Raw genomic sequence first — 14,586 nt, 5'->3', positions numbered from 1 at the left:
CTGCCATTTGCAGCAACATGGATGGACCTTGAGGTTGTCATACTAAGTGAAGTAAGTCAGAGAAAGACAAAAACCATATGATATCACTTACATGTGGAATCTGAAATATGATACAAATGAACTTATTTACAAAACAGAAACAGACTCGCAGACATAGAGAACAGACTTGTGGTTGCCAAGTTCAAAACAGAAACAGACTCGCAGACATAGAGAACAGACTTGTGGTTGCCAAGGGGGAGGGGGTTGGGGGAGGGATGGATTAGTAGTTTGGGATGAGCAGATGCGAACTACTACATATAGAACGTATAAACAACAGAGTCTTACTGTATAGCACAGAGAACGATATTCAATATCCTGTGATAAACCATCACGGAAAAGAATATGGATAAAGAATGGATACCCATAGGTACCTGAATCACTTTGCTCTACAGCAGAAATTAACACGACATTGTAAATCAACTATACTTCAATAAAATAAATTAATAAAAAAAGAAAGTTCTACCAGACAGCACTGTTCCAGATCCTGCAGAGACTCGTAGAGAGTCAGAGCAGAGGAAACAGTGTTCACCCAAACGCGATACTTTCTTAGAACAATCACTCTGCTTTTCTCCCAAGAACTCAAACAGCACTAAGCCAGTTGTCTTCACTTTATTGAATAAAGGAGTTCCCATCTCTGCTGAAAAGCTTCTCAATTGCTGATTTTCCATCATCAAAACGCTGACTTGATAATCAAAGAGAAATCACCCCCTGGCCATCCCGTTCTGTCCCCCACAGAGCACTAACCATCCTTAGACATAAAGTGATACGTTTATACCCAGAGGATTAATCACACGTGATTTTTCCTATATCTCAAATTATGTCAAATCTGACTCATTTCATTTAGAGAACATCACTCTTTGCTGCAAACCCCTTGAGAACAACGCTGCTGGTTTTGAGAGATGCGGGTAAGGCCCCATCCGGGTACCAGAGAAGAGCCCCCAGCAGATGAAGCGGTTGGACTGCCTGCTGGCGGCTGACACACGTCACACCCTAAAGCTTCGAGACCTCTGGTGGGTCGCTGGCGTCGGTCTCCAGCCACTCAATGAGGATCTGATTCAACTCTGTGGGCCTGGAATGGGAACAGAAGGCAATTCGCATCTGTCTGGACGCACTCCCTCACTCAGGCGAAGGCAGAGGTGGTAAAGCAAGCGGCTTATTGGAGGCGAACAGGGAGCCCTGACGTCCCCCACCCAGGGACCGCCATCTCCTTACTTCTCCATCTGTGTCCAGTGTCCACAGTCCTTAATGTGACCCCTTTTCAGGTGGGGGATCTGGAAGAAAACCCCACCCGGAAAAGTAAATGGCACAAGGCAAGTTCTCTGCTCCCGGTGGGCCGCCCCCCTGAAAACTCCGCGTGATTTAGGAAGGGAATGACCACTGATCAAGCTCCTACTGTGTGCTAGGTGCTCCACATGCGCTGCCTTATTTATCTTTTTATTACATACATTTATTTTATTTATTTATTTTTGGCTGCATTGGGTCTTCATTGCTGTGCGTGGGCTTTCTCTAGTTGTGGCGAGCAGGGACTACTCTTCGTTACGGTGTGCGGGCTTCTCATTGTGGTGGCTTCTCTTGTTGCGGAGCACGGGCTCTAGGTGCGTGGGCTTCAGTCGTTCTGGCACGCGGGCTCTAGAGAGCAGGCTCAGTAGTTGTGGCGCACAGGCTTAGTTGCTCTGCAGCATGTGGAGTCTTCCTGGACCAGGGCTCGAACCCATGTCCCCTGCATTGGCAGGTGGATTCTTAACCACTGAGCCACGAGGGAAGCCCTGCCTTATTTATCTTTGACCATGATCCTCTGGGTAATATGAAGGCTCAGAGAGGTTAGGTAACTGGCCCAAGGCCACACAGAGAGTGGCTGAGCTAAGATTCAAATTCAGGCTGACCCATACTCATCACAAGACTGTCTCCCTCCAGAACCATTAGGACTTGGCCCGTTCACTGCCTGGAAAATGCCGGGTCGAGCTTGGCTCTTGCCCTGTAGCCGTGATTGCGTCCCCTTCCCATGTCATCTCCCTCCTCCCTGGTGGTCTGCACGCAGGGCTGTTCAGTCTCCCTTTTGGGGCTTGAATCCCCAAAGTGGGTCACAGCCCTCCCTGGACTGGCTCCACCACCCACAAAGGGCGTCCTTGGCAACATGCCTTGAATCACGCTCTCTCCACCGCACTGGATGAAGCTAACAAAGACACTGCCAAGTGCAGGCGAACGCTCTCAGCATCCAGCCAGGATACACGAGCAGTCATGGGGACCCCACCTGCAGGTCTCCCAATCCCTACCAAGCTCCACGCTTTCAGCAGTGTGTGCTTCCAAAACACAGGCTTGATACCCATCTCTCCACTTCAACGGTCCCCTCACCCATAGGTCCACACAGCTCAGCCTGGCCCAGTGGGCTCAGGATAACCTCCCAGCCGCACCCTCTGACCTCTCTCATCCATCCTCACCTCTCAACACCCTGTCTCCTCTCCTGTTCTCTCTCTGCCGGGCGAGGCTTAGGAGTTCCTCAAGGCCAGAGGCAGTGGTCAGCACCTCTGTGAAGCCCTCGCTCCCAGCTGGGCCCTTGTCCACACAAGCCTCCTGCATATGGGGTACACTGCTAGACATGACCTCCTGTGGGGTGGGGTCTGCACCTCATTCATCTTTACCGCCCTGGTATATAGCACTGTCCCAACTCATCTAGGTGCACAGGAAAAGCCCATGAAATGAAAGAATGAGTGAGTGATGAGAGATTGCATCAGTGAAGGGGAAAGGAAGCAGCAGTCTTTTTTTGTTTTCTTTTGGCCACACCGCGTGGCATGTGGGATCTTAGTTCCCTGAAGTGTGGAGTCTTAACCACTGGACCACCAGGGAAGTCCAGGAAGGAGCAGTCTCTCTTTTTTTTTTTTTTTTTTTTTTTTTTTTGCGGTACGCAGGCCTCTCACTGCTGTGGCCTCTCCCGTTGCGGAGCACAGGCTCTGGACGTGCAGGCTCAGCGGCCACGGCTCACGGGCCCAGCCGCTCCGCGGCATGTGGGATCTTCCCAGACCGGGGCACGAAACCACGTCCCCTGCATCAGCAGGCGGACTCTCAACCACTGCGCCACCAGAGAAGCCCCCGAGGAGCAGTCTTAATCGCTGCTCCCAAAAGGCGACAGTGATGCTGCTGAGGAAGCCCTCATCAAGCGAGCAGTTCCCCCGAACATCCCACTCTTCATCCTCTGGGATGCCTGCGCCCTCCTCCAAGAAGACCCGATGGCCCCGAGCAGGACCATTGCCTTACCCAGTCCTCCATATGCTTGGACATCTCAGGAACGAGCACGAAGTCCTTCTCCGCGGTGACCATCAGGGCTGGCACCAGGATCTAGGGAGGGATAACGGGAAGGAGAAGCAGCCTCCACGCTCAGGCCCTCCCTCACCCGGGCGAGGAGATGTTATTTTCACACCGTGGGGCCTCCTCCACTATTAACTCCCCCGCAGAAGACCCCTCAGCACCACTTTGGTCTGGCTTTGTTTCTGCCACGTGCTTTGCGTGAAGGAGGCACCAGTATTACTAAAGATCTGAAAGGATGGTGTGCGAGATTAGAAAATGTGTATCTTGCTCTCTGCCCCTGGTTCCCGGCATAGAGCCCCTGAAACCCTTGTAAATTCCTAAGTGATGAGAGCACTTCTGTTCCAATGAGGTGACTCTGGCTGGGCTCCTGGCTGGGGGCTGGTCACCAGGAAGACAAAGCCATGATTAGACACTTGGGATTTTCAGCTCCCTCCTTCTCCCCCACGTCTGGAAGGCGAAAGGGATGAAATGGAGTTAATAATTGATCGCATCTACGTGAGGAAGTCTCCATAAACATCCACATAATCCCAGTAGCAAGGAGTTCGGAGAGCTTCTAGGTTGGTGAAATCCACACCAAAAGGATAACACACCTCAGCTCCACAGGGTCAGAGGCTCCTGGGCTTGGGACCCTCCCAGACCTCACCCTGTGGATTCCTTCGTCTGGCGGTTCATCTGTGTCCTTTATCAAATCCTTTAATAAACTAGTAAACGTAAGTGAGTGTTTCCCAGAGTTCTGTGAGCCACTCTAGAAAATTAATAGACCCAAGGAGGAGGTCCTGGGAGCCTCCAATTTATAGCCAATCAGTTGGAAGCACAGGTAACAACCTGGACTTGGGGTTGGCGTCTGAAGTGGGGAGTAGTCTTGTGGGACTGGGCCCTTATCCTGTGGGCTCTGATGCCGTCTCCAGGTAGATGGTGCCAGAACTGAGTTAAATTGCAGGCCACCCAGCTGGTGTTGCAGAGAACGGCTTGGTGGTGTGTGGAAAAACCTCCACACATTTGGTGATAAGAAGTGTCAGAAAGAAAGCGATTTGTATGAAAGTAAAGGAGACACACAGGAGGAAAAAAAATGGGTTTTTCTCATACGGATGGATTCAGCCACGTATTGACCACACAGGTTGTGTGTGTGTGTGTGTGTGTGTGTGTGTACAAGTAAGAACACACGTGTGGTCCACTCTGTGTGACTGATATTCCTGACACCAAACAGATGGCACTGGGAAGGAGGAAAGATGCCCTTAGATGGAGATCAATATTCCTTTTCCATGAATTGAACGGACGCTTCACCAGGGCAGCCAGAGTGTGACTGGGCCAGCCACGCTGGGGCCAGTGTGACATTACAGGCAGCAAAGGGACTTCACTTTTTGTCTACTGATGCATGGGGCACCGCAAGGTCGAGAGAACCTCCTTTTACTCTGTGTTCTCAAGCTACCATGACAATTTCCAAATGGCGTTCACTGTCCCTGGGTAAGGAATGCGCACCGTTTTTTACCTACAACACAGAACTGTGCGCTTCTCACTGCGCCCCGTTCACCAAAGGGTGAAGACCCAGTAGTGGTTTTGTGGCTGAAATGAATCCTGGGGCTGCTGTGGGGGTGGGATGGACACTCTAGAATGTTCCAGGTGAAAACGTAACGTGGTGGCGGAGGCAATGGGAGGAGGTGGGAGAGGAGGAAGATCTGGAAGGAAACTGCAGAACAGGGGGTCCCCAAACCTACTGCCATCGGGGTTCACCTCCCCGAAGACCTCATCCTCGTCCCTCATGCTTTGAGAGTCTCTGCCAGTCAAACTGCAGTTTTGTCATTTTTGTCCATCACAGATTAGAGTGATGATAGGCTAAAGAGCATTAATTAAACCACGACTACGTACTAGGCACTGTTCTAACTCAGCATTTGATGTGCGTCAACCCACTTTATCCTTACACAGCTCCTGCCTGAGGTAGGTACCATTCTTGTCACTTCCATATTAGCGGCCACGGAGAACAGAGTGGTTAAGTGCCTTGCCCAAGGTCACACAGGGCACAGGTCCCACATCCCAGGCCGACTCTCTGCCCAGCCTGCTCTGAACCACTGTTTTTATGCTCTACTGCCTCAAGACCTAACCCTGTGAGGTCAGGACCTCGCCTGTGTCATCTGCACCATTCCTGGCTCTAGAGGGCCGTTCATTTTTGACTGAATCAAGAAGATGGCCAGGGCTACTGAGTGAGCTGAGGAATGTGAAAATGCAATTTCCCTTAGGTTTTTAATGTTCTGAATGTAAACCAGGGACCCCATGACTCCCTTTGCAGACCCAGGGGTTGGAAACCTGTCTTCTGCTTGACAAACAAGGAAACTGAGGCTCGGACTGACTTGGTCGAGGTGAAGGAGCCAGCGGTTACAGCCCCGTCTCTCTGATAGCACGTAATGTTCCTCTGTGAGCCAGGAGCTTCATCCTTGTTACCGCTGGGAGTTAACTGGACCACCTGCGCCCTGAGCCAGGGCACCGCCGGGAGACCTAGGTGGTCCAGACCGCTGCTGCAGTCACCTGGCAGACCCCTGTCCCCACCCTCTCCCCCCCCCTCTGCCGTTCCAGGAGAAGCAGCAGCAAAAGAGGTCCTAAGAGGAAACCCTGCAGTGCAGGCACCTCCAAAAGCAGCCGGCCGGTCTGTCCACCCCTGGCTCTGACCCAGCGGTCTATCCGTTGGGTCCATGGATGCCCGAAGGGTGACTCGTTGGGGAGGAGAACAGCGCTGAACTCACCTTCCTTCCCAAGCCTTTGCGGCCCCACTGCCAGTTCCTTTCCATGTTTCGGTACCAGTTTAGAGGCCCCCTGGGAGGGGCGGACAAAGGAATAAAAAGAGGAAAGCTTTTAGTAGACGCTTGTGCTACAGACCCCACCACAGCAACCCGCTCAGCATAGAGCCAGTCTTCCCAGGAAGAGCAAAGGCTCCTGCAGGGCGAAGAGAACAGATCCCAGGATTCACACCCTGGTGCCGATTCACACCCCGGTGCCCTGCGCGCCTGCCGGGCTTTATCGAGCACAGCCTGGTGCAGGCACAGCGCTGGACTGAGGGCTGATGTTCTCTGAAGTGGGCATCCGGGGACACACAGAAATCAGCCCTACAGGACTCTCCATTTTCTCCCGGGACTGTCTCGGAAGACGGGGGTGGGGGAGCTTGGTTTAGTGCCCTCACCAACCAGGGCCACTCCCCTGTCCCAGGGAGCCCACAGAAAAGGGCCACCGGGAGGCGCTTCCTCCTAACGTGCCATGGGGAAGTGACGCCGAGGTGTCTCCTCCGGACAGGTAGGGCGGCTCCAGGGCTGTACCTGGAGCACTGTCCCAATCCTCAGGTGGGGAATGGGTCGGTGCTGTCCGGGCCTCGAGGCTCCCGGTGAGAGGGAGGGCCCGGAGAGACCTTGGACACGTCACGCGCCCTTTGGGGACTTCTGATTTTCCCTCCTGTGCAAGGAGGGGTCGGATCAGATTGCCTGTATGGTCCCTTCCAGAGAACCTCTGTCCCCCAGTCTGAGACTCTTAAATTGTCCCCCACTTCGGGTGGGGAGGGGGGAAGAAAGGAGATGCTTAGGGAAAGGTTGAAATTGTGATACTGGAAACACTGGGGTCTAAAGGCCACCACGGGTGTTCACGGCCAAGGTTGCCACACAGTGAACTTGTGGGCTGGGCTGACGAAGGCGGTCCTGCTGTTGGGCTCCTTCTGCACCCCTGGGTCTGAGTGAGGGATGGGGGCGTGAGGAGAGAGGAGGAAGATGGAAACGCGGTGACCTGCAGCGCCCCTGAAGGACTCACGAGCTTCGAAGACTTGCAATACCCAAATACGTGAAGGGACACGCAGAAAAGGGGCTGTGAAAAGGGATTCTCAGTGATTTCAGGGCAGGGCCCTGAACCGCAGCATAGAAACAGACCTGAGAAAAAGGAACGAAGTCTGGCAGTGACTACAACACGGGCGGACCAGAGTGAAAAGAGCCACACACGAAGGACCACACAGCGTACGACTCCGGTCGCATGAAACATCTGGAATAGGCAGCTCCAGGGGGACGGAGAGCAGATGGGTGAGTGATCAGACCTGGGGGCCCAGGGGAAGTGGGGGTGACCACGAAAGGGAACAGAGCTGCTTTCTGGGAGATGAAAACACTTTAAAATGGATCGTGGCGATCCATAAAATGTGTCGTGACGGCGCAGCTCCATGAAATGACTAAAAACCATTGAACTGTACACTCTCAGAGGGTGAATTCTATGGTATGTGAGTTAGAGCTCAGTAAAGCTGAGCCTATAACCACCGCCCCCCCCACCGAATATGTTTTTGAGGTTACGTGGGATTTTGTGTTTTTCTGAAGTAAGAACTCAGAGCTGTCATCTGATCCTCACAGAGGTCACCACTGAAAAGTTAAAACCATCTGCTCTGAAGGGGCCCCTAAGCATAAGGGAGAACAAGCTGAACTCTCCAAACTAGAGCAGGCTGAGCATCGTCAGATAGTGAGCCTCCCGGCACTGGAGGCATTCAAGCAGACGCTGGCCAGGTTTTCACTGGGACTGAGCTGGCACTGGGCCTCACCCTGCACTGCGAGAGCAGAAGAGCCCCTGTCTGCCCACCTTCTCTCTCCTGTGTTCTCCTGGGGTGCTGTTCTCTTTACCTGAAACCAGACTTCTTGAACTGCTGAACGTAGAACTGGATGTCCTCCTCGGTGACCATCTTGCTGAGGCTGGGCTCCCCTGGCGTACTCACAAAGAGTCCTCCTACAAAAAGCCACTTGTTTCCTCTCCCACCCTCTGGGTCAGGTGTCCCAAGTTCCAACACCTGAGACCCTTCACCACCTCTGCTTCTTTTATTACTGCTCTCTGTCTCCCCAAGAGACTTGGGCTCCCGGAGGGCAATGACTCTGACTCGTGCTTGTGGATACCTGCCCCTGCCTCACACCAAGTGTGTGCTCAAAACTTTTGAGGAATGAAGGACTGAACGATTGACTACGTGAATAAGTGAAGAGGTGGAAGGAGGGAAGGGAGAGGTGTTCCTGACCAGTGAGAAGAGTGTGGTCTTTAGGCTTGGAGGAGTTTAATCCCAGCCTGGCCACTCTGGACAAATTCTGAGACCCACTTTCCTCATCTGTAGACTAGAGATAATAGTGAGAGTTCTTACGGATGTCACGAGAAATATAAACAATATTACTAAAGGGGGCTAACCCAGTGTCTGATGCACACAGTAGGTGCTCAAACAAGTGATAGCAATCATCATTATTAATAAAAATACAAGGGAATGATGGCAAAGTCACAAGCAAGGTTCTGTGGGAACAGTCAAGGGGATGAGCGCCAGTCTGCTACCGGCTCTGGCTCCTCACTTATATCCAAACTGGGAGGGAGAACAGGGGCTGTCTTCACGGGATGGAACTGAGCCTGATGGAGGGGAGGCCAGGGCACTAAGACAGAGGAGACCTGGCCGGGGGTCTGGCCTGATTTCCACTCTGCCTGCACCAGGTGACCCTGCAGAGGTCAGTTCCTCTCCTGGGTCTCTGTCCTAATCAGTAGAGGGTGGATCTGCCCTGAAGAGCTCTGAGAGTCCTCCAGGCTCTGACTGCTTAAGATCTTGAATCAAAAACTTCATGGGGGAGAGGAAGCCAAGGCTGTGTGGTCAGCCCAGGGTTAGGGTGAGTGCGATTCCCCAGCGGGGATCTATGTTAAGCAAGTCAGGGCTTAACTAGTTCAGGGCTGGCAGGTGGCTGCTTCTGCCCACAGCTGGCAGATGGAGAAACACTCATTTAACGTTCGGCTGGTTCCCGTCATGGCCCTCCTGTCTCCATTCCCTCCTGAGAATGTCTCTTACCCATTTCACAGACTCTGTTCGTGGTGAGAAAAGTCTGGAGGGAGAAAAGTTAGAAGGGATGTCATGGGTCAAGCAAAGGAAACATGTAGGAACGGGGCATCTAAAAACCCTACAAGTGCCAGCAGCCTATACACACATGCTAAATGCCCAAGAGAGCTAGGCGGGTCCTGAGTGGTCAGAGCAGAGGCAGCTCACAACCAAGCTCCAAGGCCAAGACTGCTCCTGGGTGCTGGCGGGTCTTGGGAATGTAAGGACTTGGGTGTATCAACCAGTGGGAACAGGAGATGAGACCTCAGGTCAGATGCGAAGGTAAAAGTGAGATCCTCCCCACCCCTCCACGGTGAATCCACTCAATCTGGGGTCCTCAGTTAAAGGGTGGACTAGAAAGAACCCACCCACCATGACAGAGGGATGTCAAAGGAGTTGGTCCATTCAGTTTGGTACTAAGAGGAAACCCAAAAAAAGCTCCCCTAGGGATTCATGGCCACAAGCCTGCCTTCACACGTGTTTCTGTTTGAATCCACACTACGAGATCTGGAAACCCCCACTAAGTGAAGTAAACAACAACAGCAAAAGTGAGCTTGGGCTGGTAATGCCACCAGAAGGCCTGGCAGGAGAAGCAAAAGCTAAACCACCCAGGAGGGCCATTTCCTCCATCTCAGCTGGAGCAGGTTGGAGCAGAGTAAGTAAGTTCTGTTAAAGATGAGCTCACAAACCCAAATTACAGAGCTCTCTCCCTACCCTGCCCCACCCCCTGCACATATACACTAAAGCCCCATTGCAGGAGACAGCAAACACAGCAAACAGTAAAACAAGACTCTCCAGGAAGACCAAATAATAGAACTTGCACAGAGAGAGAATGAAAAATGAGTATGCTTCAAATGATTAAAGACCAAAGAAGGAACTGAACAACAAGAATAGAACAAGACTCTATTGAAAGAGATCAGAAGGCTTTGAAAAAGAACCAAATGCAACTTTCAAAATTAAAGATGGGCTGAACTGCAGATGAGACATGACTAAAAGACAAATAATACACCAGAAGGTAGACCTGAGACCAATTTCTTACAAGCAATGACAGAAGCTTCTAGAAGAAAATAATTGTCAACCTAGAATGCTATACTCAGATAAACTGTTCTTTGGGATTGAAAGCAAAATAAAGATATTTTCAGGCCAAAAAATTATGAGTTTACTGCTAACAGACTCTTACTGAGAAAACTGCAAAAGAAGGTACTTCAGTAAGAAAGAAATTTGCACTTAGTATAAAAGAGTGAGGTGCCAGAAGTGGTCAGCAAAGAAACTGGCAAAAATCAGGCCAGCTAAGTAGGCACTGACCAGATACAGCAACAGCAACAGTGACTCCTAACACGTAAGACAGGAGGGTGGGGTTACCGCGTTAAAGCATTCTAGGCTCCTGTGGTTGTTCAAGAAAAGGGTTAGAAGCGTCAATTAATTCTGCACTTTGATAAGCAATTATCCATATGAAAATGGTAATAACAGCAGAATTTCTAAACTGTCACCATTATAATCCTTCTTTGATCTGGGTTTCATAGCCCTACTGGTGTGTGACAGAGAGGACAGGACCTTTCCTCATTAATGAAGGGACCAGTGGAGTGAGGACCCTAACTGCCCTAACTACAGAAGTCAAAGAAAAGAAGGCAAGTTGCTTATTCCCACACCCTGACATCCCCTATCCCCCCCATCCTCCCAGGGAAGCCATCTGGGGATCTGCACCCCTGCAGCTCCCCCATCCTGCTTACCCCCGACCCTGCCTCCCACACCCCTCACCTCATCACTTGCTCTGAAGAAGCTTCTGAAAGTCCGATTCAGGTTCTGTTCCAGTTCAACCTCCGCCACTCCCTAGAACAACCAAGAAAGCAAAATGAAGGACTCAGCAGAGATCTTGGAAACTGATCTGACCCAAAGCCAGAAGCTCCCAACCTCTGTCCCATCCAGCCCAAGTTTCATTTAGAAGTGCATGAATTTGAATTTTCATGTTGAAACACGTTTTGTTTTTTTTAAAAGGTTTGAATAAAATATGAGATGCTCACAGTGGTCCCGTCCACCCCGCCCCACACCGGGGAGGTGGGTTTATGGCTGCTGCTTTCTTTTCTGTTTATCTAAATCCCTACAGTGGGAATGTATTACTTATAATAATCACTTTATTATTATAGGCTGGGGAGCCTATAATAATAAGAGTATGGCAGTATATGGTGGTCCATTCTGGCTGCTATAACACAATACCATAGATCGGGTGGCTTATAAACTCAGACATTTATTTCTCACAGTTCTGTAGGCTGGGCAGTCCAAGATCAAGGCATCAGCAGATTCAGTATCTAGCGACAGTTTGTTTCTTGGTTCATAGATGGTCATCTTCTCACTGTGTCCTCACATGGAGGAAAGCACAAGAGAGCTCTCTGGAGTTTCTTCTAAAGGGCACTAATCCCATTCATGAGGGCTCCACCCTCAAGAACTAATCATCTCCTCGAGGGCCCACCTCCTAATACCATCACATCAGGGTTAGGATTTCAACACACGAATTTGGGGGACTCACAAACACTCAATCTAGAGCACAGTACTGGCCTACTTTCTTCTCCTCCTTTCCAACTGCTCACCTGAACCAGCTAAACTGAGTTGCAGGATGTTTTCTGAAGGGCGCCCTACTTTCTCAGCTCTGTGGTTTAACGTATTGTAACTTCCACCAAGAGCACCTACTTCCCTCAGCTTGGTCTTCAAGAAGCCTTCAACACCTGTGCCAAACACTGCCTTCTCCATGAAGCCCTACCCTCCCCCATCACAGTAAAACAGCTCAGCTCTTCCTGGATCTCACAGAGCCTTTCATGTCCTCTCCATGGTCCACCCTGAGAGCAGGCAAGCTCCTACTCATCTTCTTCCCCAGGGCATCTGTGACTGGTCCTGGATGGAGCAGAGGCTGAATGTATGTTTGTTCCTTTCCTCCGAGGAATGTTCCCGCAGAGAAGGGTCCTGTAAGCCAGGTCAGCAAAGTGTTCTGGTGGCCAGCGGCCCTCAGACCCTGCACACTTTAAGAGGTCCTGCACTCATTTGTTCTGCATATGGCACGTCATGAGAGCTCTGGATCTACGAGACAGCAGCTCTGCAGGCAAGGAAACATTTATCATCAAGCAGTGCTGGATCTGCAGTTTGAGATTTTCTGAAGAAAACAATGCTGGCATGTTAATTACAATCCCCTCACATGTGTAAGATTCCATTATGACGGAGAATCAATCGTGGCCTTCAGTCACATGATGAATGTCGAGGCGAGAAATAGCCACGGAAGGCAGTACATTTTACACGCTCAATAAACGCCCTGCATGTTGCCACGGGTCATCATTCTTATTTATTGAGAGCAGTCCCTAGCTACTGTTCATGAGCTTGTGATGTGTCTCAGTGTGTGGAGGAATCTCCACGAGTCCAGAGGTCTGGACTGGCTGCAGAGCTCAAATAGTACTTAAAAGAGCAAATGAATGTCAAAAGGGTCAATAAAAAATCAAAGAAAGCCCAAAGGTAAATAAGTCTCTCTACCCACGTGAAAGCATGTCAGATCAACAGGGATGAAGAGGACAAAGGTGAGGGCCAGAAAGGGGAGAAGATAAGAGCATTTGTACTCTGGTTGTGTGCCCTGCCGATACCATCGGACGCTCTGTAATTCATAAAAGGTGATACCCTATTTTTAAGTCCCACAGGCCAATGACAAGCCTCCCACCAGTCCAGCTGCATAGGGCTCCTCCCTTTGTGCTCCTGATCATAGGAATTAAAGGATGAACTTTGGAATCCAACAAACAAGGCTCCAAGCCCCACCACTACTACTTATTAACTGGGCAACTTAATCTTCCAGAGCCTCAGTTTCCTCATCTATAAAATGGGAGTTTTGTAAGGATGATAGGAGATAATGCCTGTTTCTGACCATGCCTGGTAGATACATAGGAGGGAGGCCAATAAATGGTGATTATTATTATTATCTCCATCGTTAAAGTTATCTAGTTGCATGAGAACTGTCTATTTTTGGATCCGGTCCCCTCACAAGCCTGTGAATTTCTTAGGGACACACACTGTATCTTACTCATATTTTTATTCCCACTGTGATAGCACGGTAATAGCAGGTACCCAACACAGCCTAAAAGGTTGGGAAGAAGAGAGGGGAAAAAAGGAAAGAATGTGAGATAAAGACTTTGGTGGGGGTGACTTCTAAACGATCACGTGGATTGTGGCTTTTATTTTCTTGCCCTCCATTGCAAGCTCACATTCATCAAAGAGGGTGTGAAATAAAATTCATATTTTATGGCAGGACAAGAAAAATTTAAACATAAAAAAAATCTCTGCCCTTTGGCCTCCTTTCTCCCCTCCACTGCGCATGGCGTACCTGCATTATGCATCGACCAAACCTCCCCCATCAGTAGAAATACCTGCTCAACCATAAAGAGCAATATTCTCCCAGCATCAACAAGACAACTCCTTAAAAGATAACATTCCTTCCTGATGTCGTAAGGGGCCACGATGAGCCATGACCCACTACTTGCTAGATTGTGTAAACTGTCAATAATACATCATTTAATACACAGCCCTCTGTCTCAAAACACGTAACTGCGTTTTGACCTCGAACAGGCAGAACAGCTCTCAGAACCTTCTGAGAGGCTGTCCCCGGGTTATACAGCCCTCAATTCGGCTTGAACAAAAGTTTCCATTTCTGTCTTAGATCGATGGATTAAGTTTTTTGTCGCAAAGGTAGTTCTCCTCCAGCTTGAGGTGGAGGGGGGCAGTAAGCCTACAGAACTCTGCTCAATGTTATGTGGCAGCCTGGATGGGAGGGGAGTTTGGGGGAGAATAGATACACGTATCTGTATGGCTGAGTCACTTTGCTGTGCACCTGAAGCTATCACAACATTGTTAATTGGCTATGCTCCAATATAAAATAAAGAGTTAAAAAAAAAATGAACGAGTCTGCTCTACTATTACCCCAAAGCTATCACCTGGGCAGGCAGCTGTAGGTTCTAAGGAAAAACTCCTAGAACAAAGCCTTTGGAATTCCATGAATCCTGGAGCTTTGTCTCAGAAGACTCTGGGGCTGTTTAAGGAGAAAGACTTCCTAAGAGTCAACACAGAGCTCATGAAGGATTTGAAGTATAAGAAACCAACCTTGGAGCTTCCCTGGTGGTGCAGTAGTTGAGAGTACGCCTGCCGATGCAGGGGACGCGGGTTTGTGCCCCGGTCCGGGAAGATCCCACAGTGAGCCATGGCCGCTGAGCCTGTGCGTCCGGAGCCTGTGCTCCGCAACGGGAGAGGCCACAACAGTGAGAGGCCCGCGAATGGCAAAAAATGGATGCAGGTGATGCTGAAATTATCCAGCTGATTCTATTTGTCTTTGCTGCCCAGAGCTGCCTCCTCTTCCCTTTCTTTTTTTTTTTTTTTTTTTTTTT

General features: G+C 50.2%; 1 protein-coding gene across 2 annotated transcripts in view; it reads right to left on the bottom strand.

The window, feature by feature from the left end:
* Positions 1–632: 632 nt before the first annotated feature.
* Positions 633–14,586, bottom strand: part of EPHX2 (epoxide hydrolase 2) — a 57,319-nt gene continuing 43,365 nt past the window's right edge. For both annotated transcript variants that reach the window (XM_024767754.1, XM_024767755.1), the window contains 7 exons: positions 10,940–11,011; positions 9,155–9,188; positions 7,971–8,073; positions 6,078–6,147; positions 3,292–3,372; positions 1,252–1,310; positions 633–1,108 (listed from right to left, as the gene is read on the bottom strand). In XM_024767754.1, coding sequence (XP_024623522.1) covers positions 1,030–1,108; positions 1,252–1,310; positions 3,292–3,372; positions 6,078–6,147; positions 7,971–8,073; positions 9,155–9,188; positions 10,940–11,011 — 498 coding nt within the window. In that variant the 3' untranslated portion in view covers positions 633–1,029. The remainder of the gene's footprint in view (positions 1,109–1,251; positions 1,311–3,291; positions 3,373–6,077; positions 6,148–7,970; positions 8,074–9,154; positions 9,189–10,939; positions 11,012–14,586) is intronic.

The sequence above is a fragment of the Neophocaena asiaeorientalis genome, unplaced genomic scaffold (assembly GCF_003031525.2).
Source record: "Neophocaena asiaeorientalis asiaeorientalis breed wild unplaced genomic scaffold, Neophocaena_asiaeorientalis_V1.1 scaffold523, whole genome shotgun sequence".
NCBI lineage: Eukaryota > Metazoa > Chordata > Mammalia > Artiodactyla > Phocoenidae > Neophocaena > Neophocaena asiaeorientalis.
This window is presented reverse-complemented; position numbering and strand designations above follow the sequence as displayed.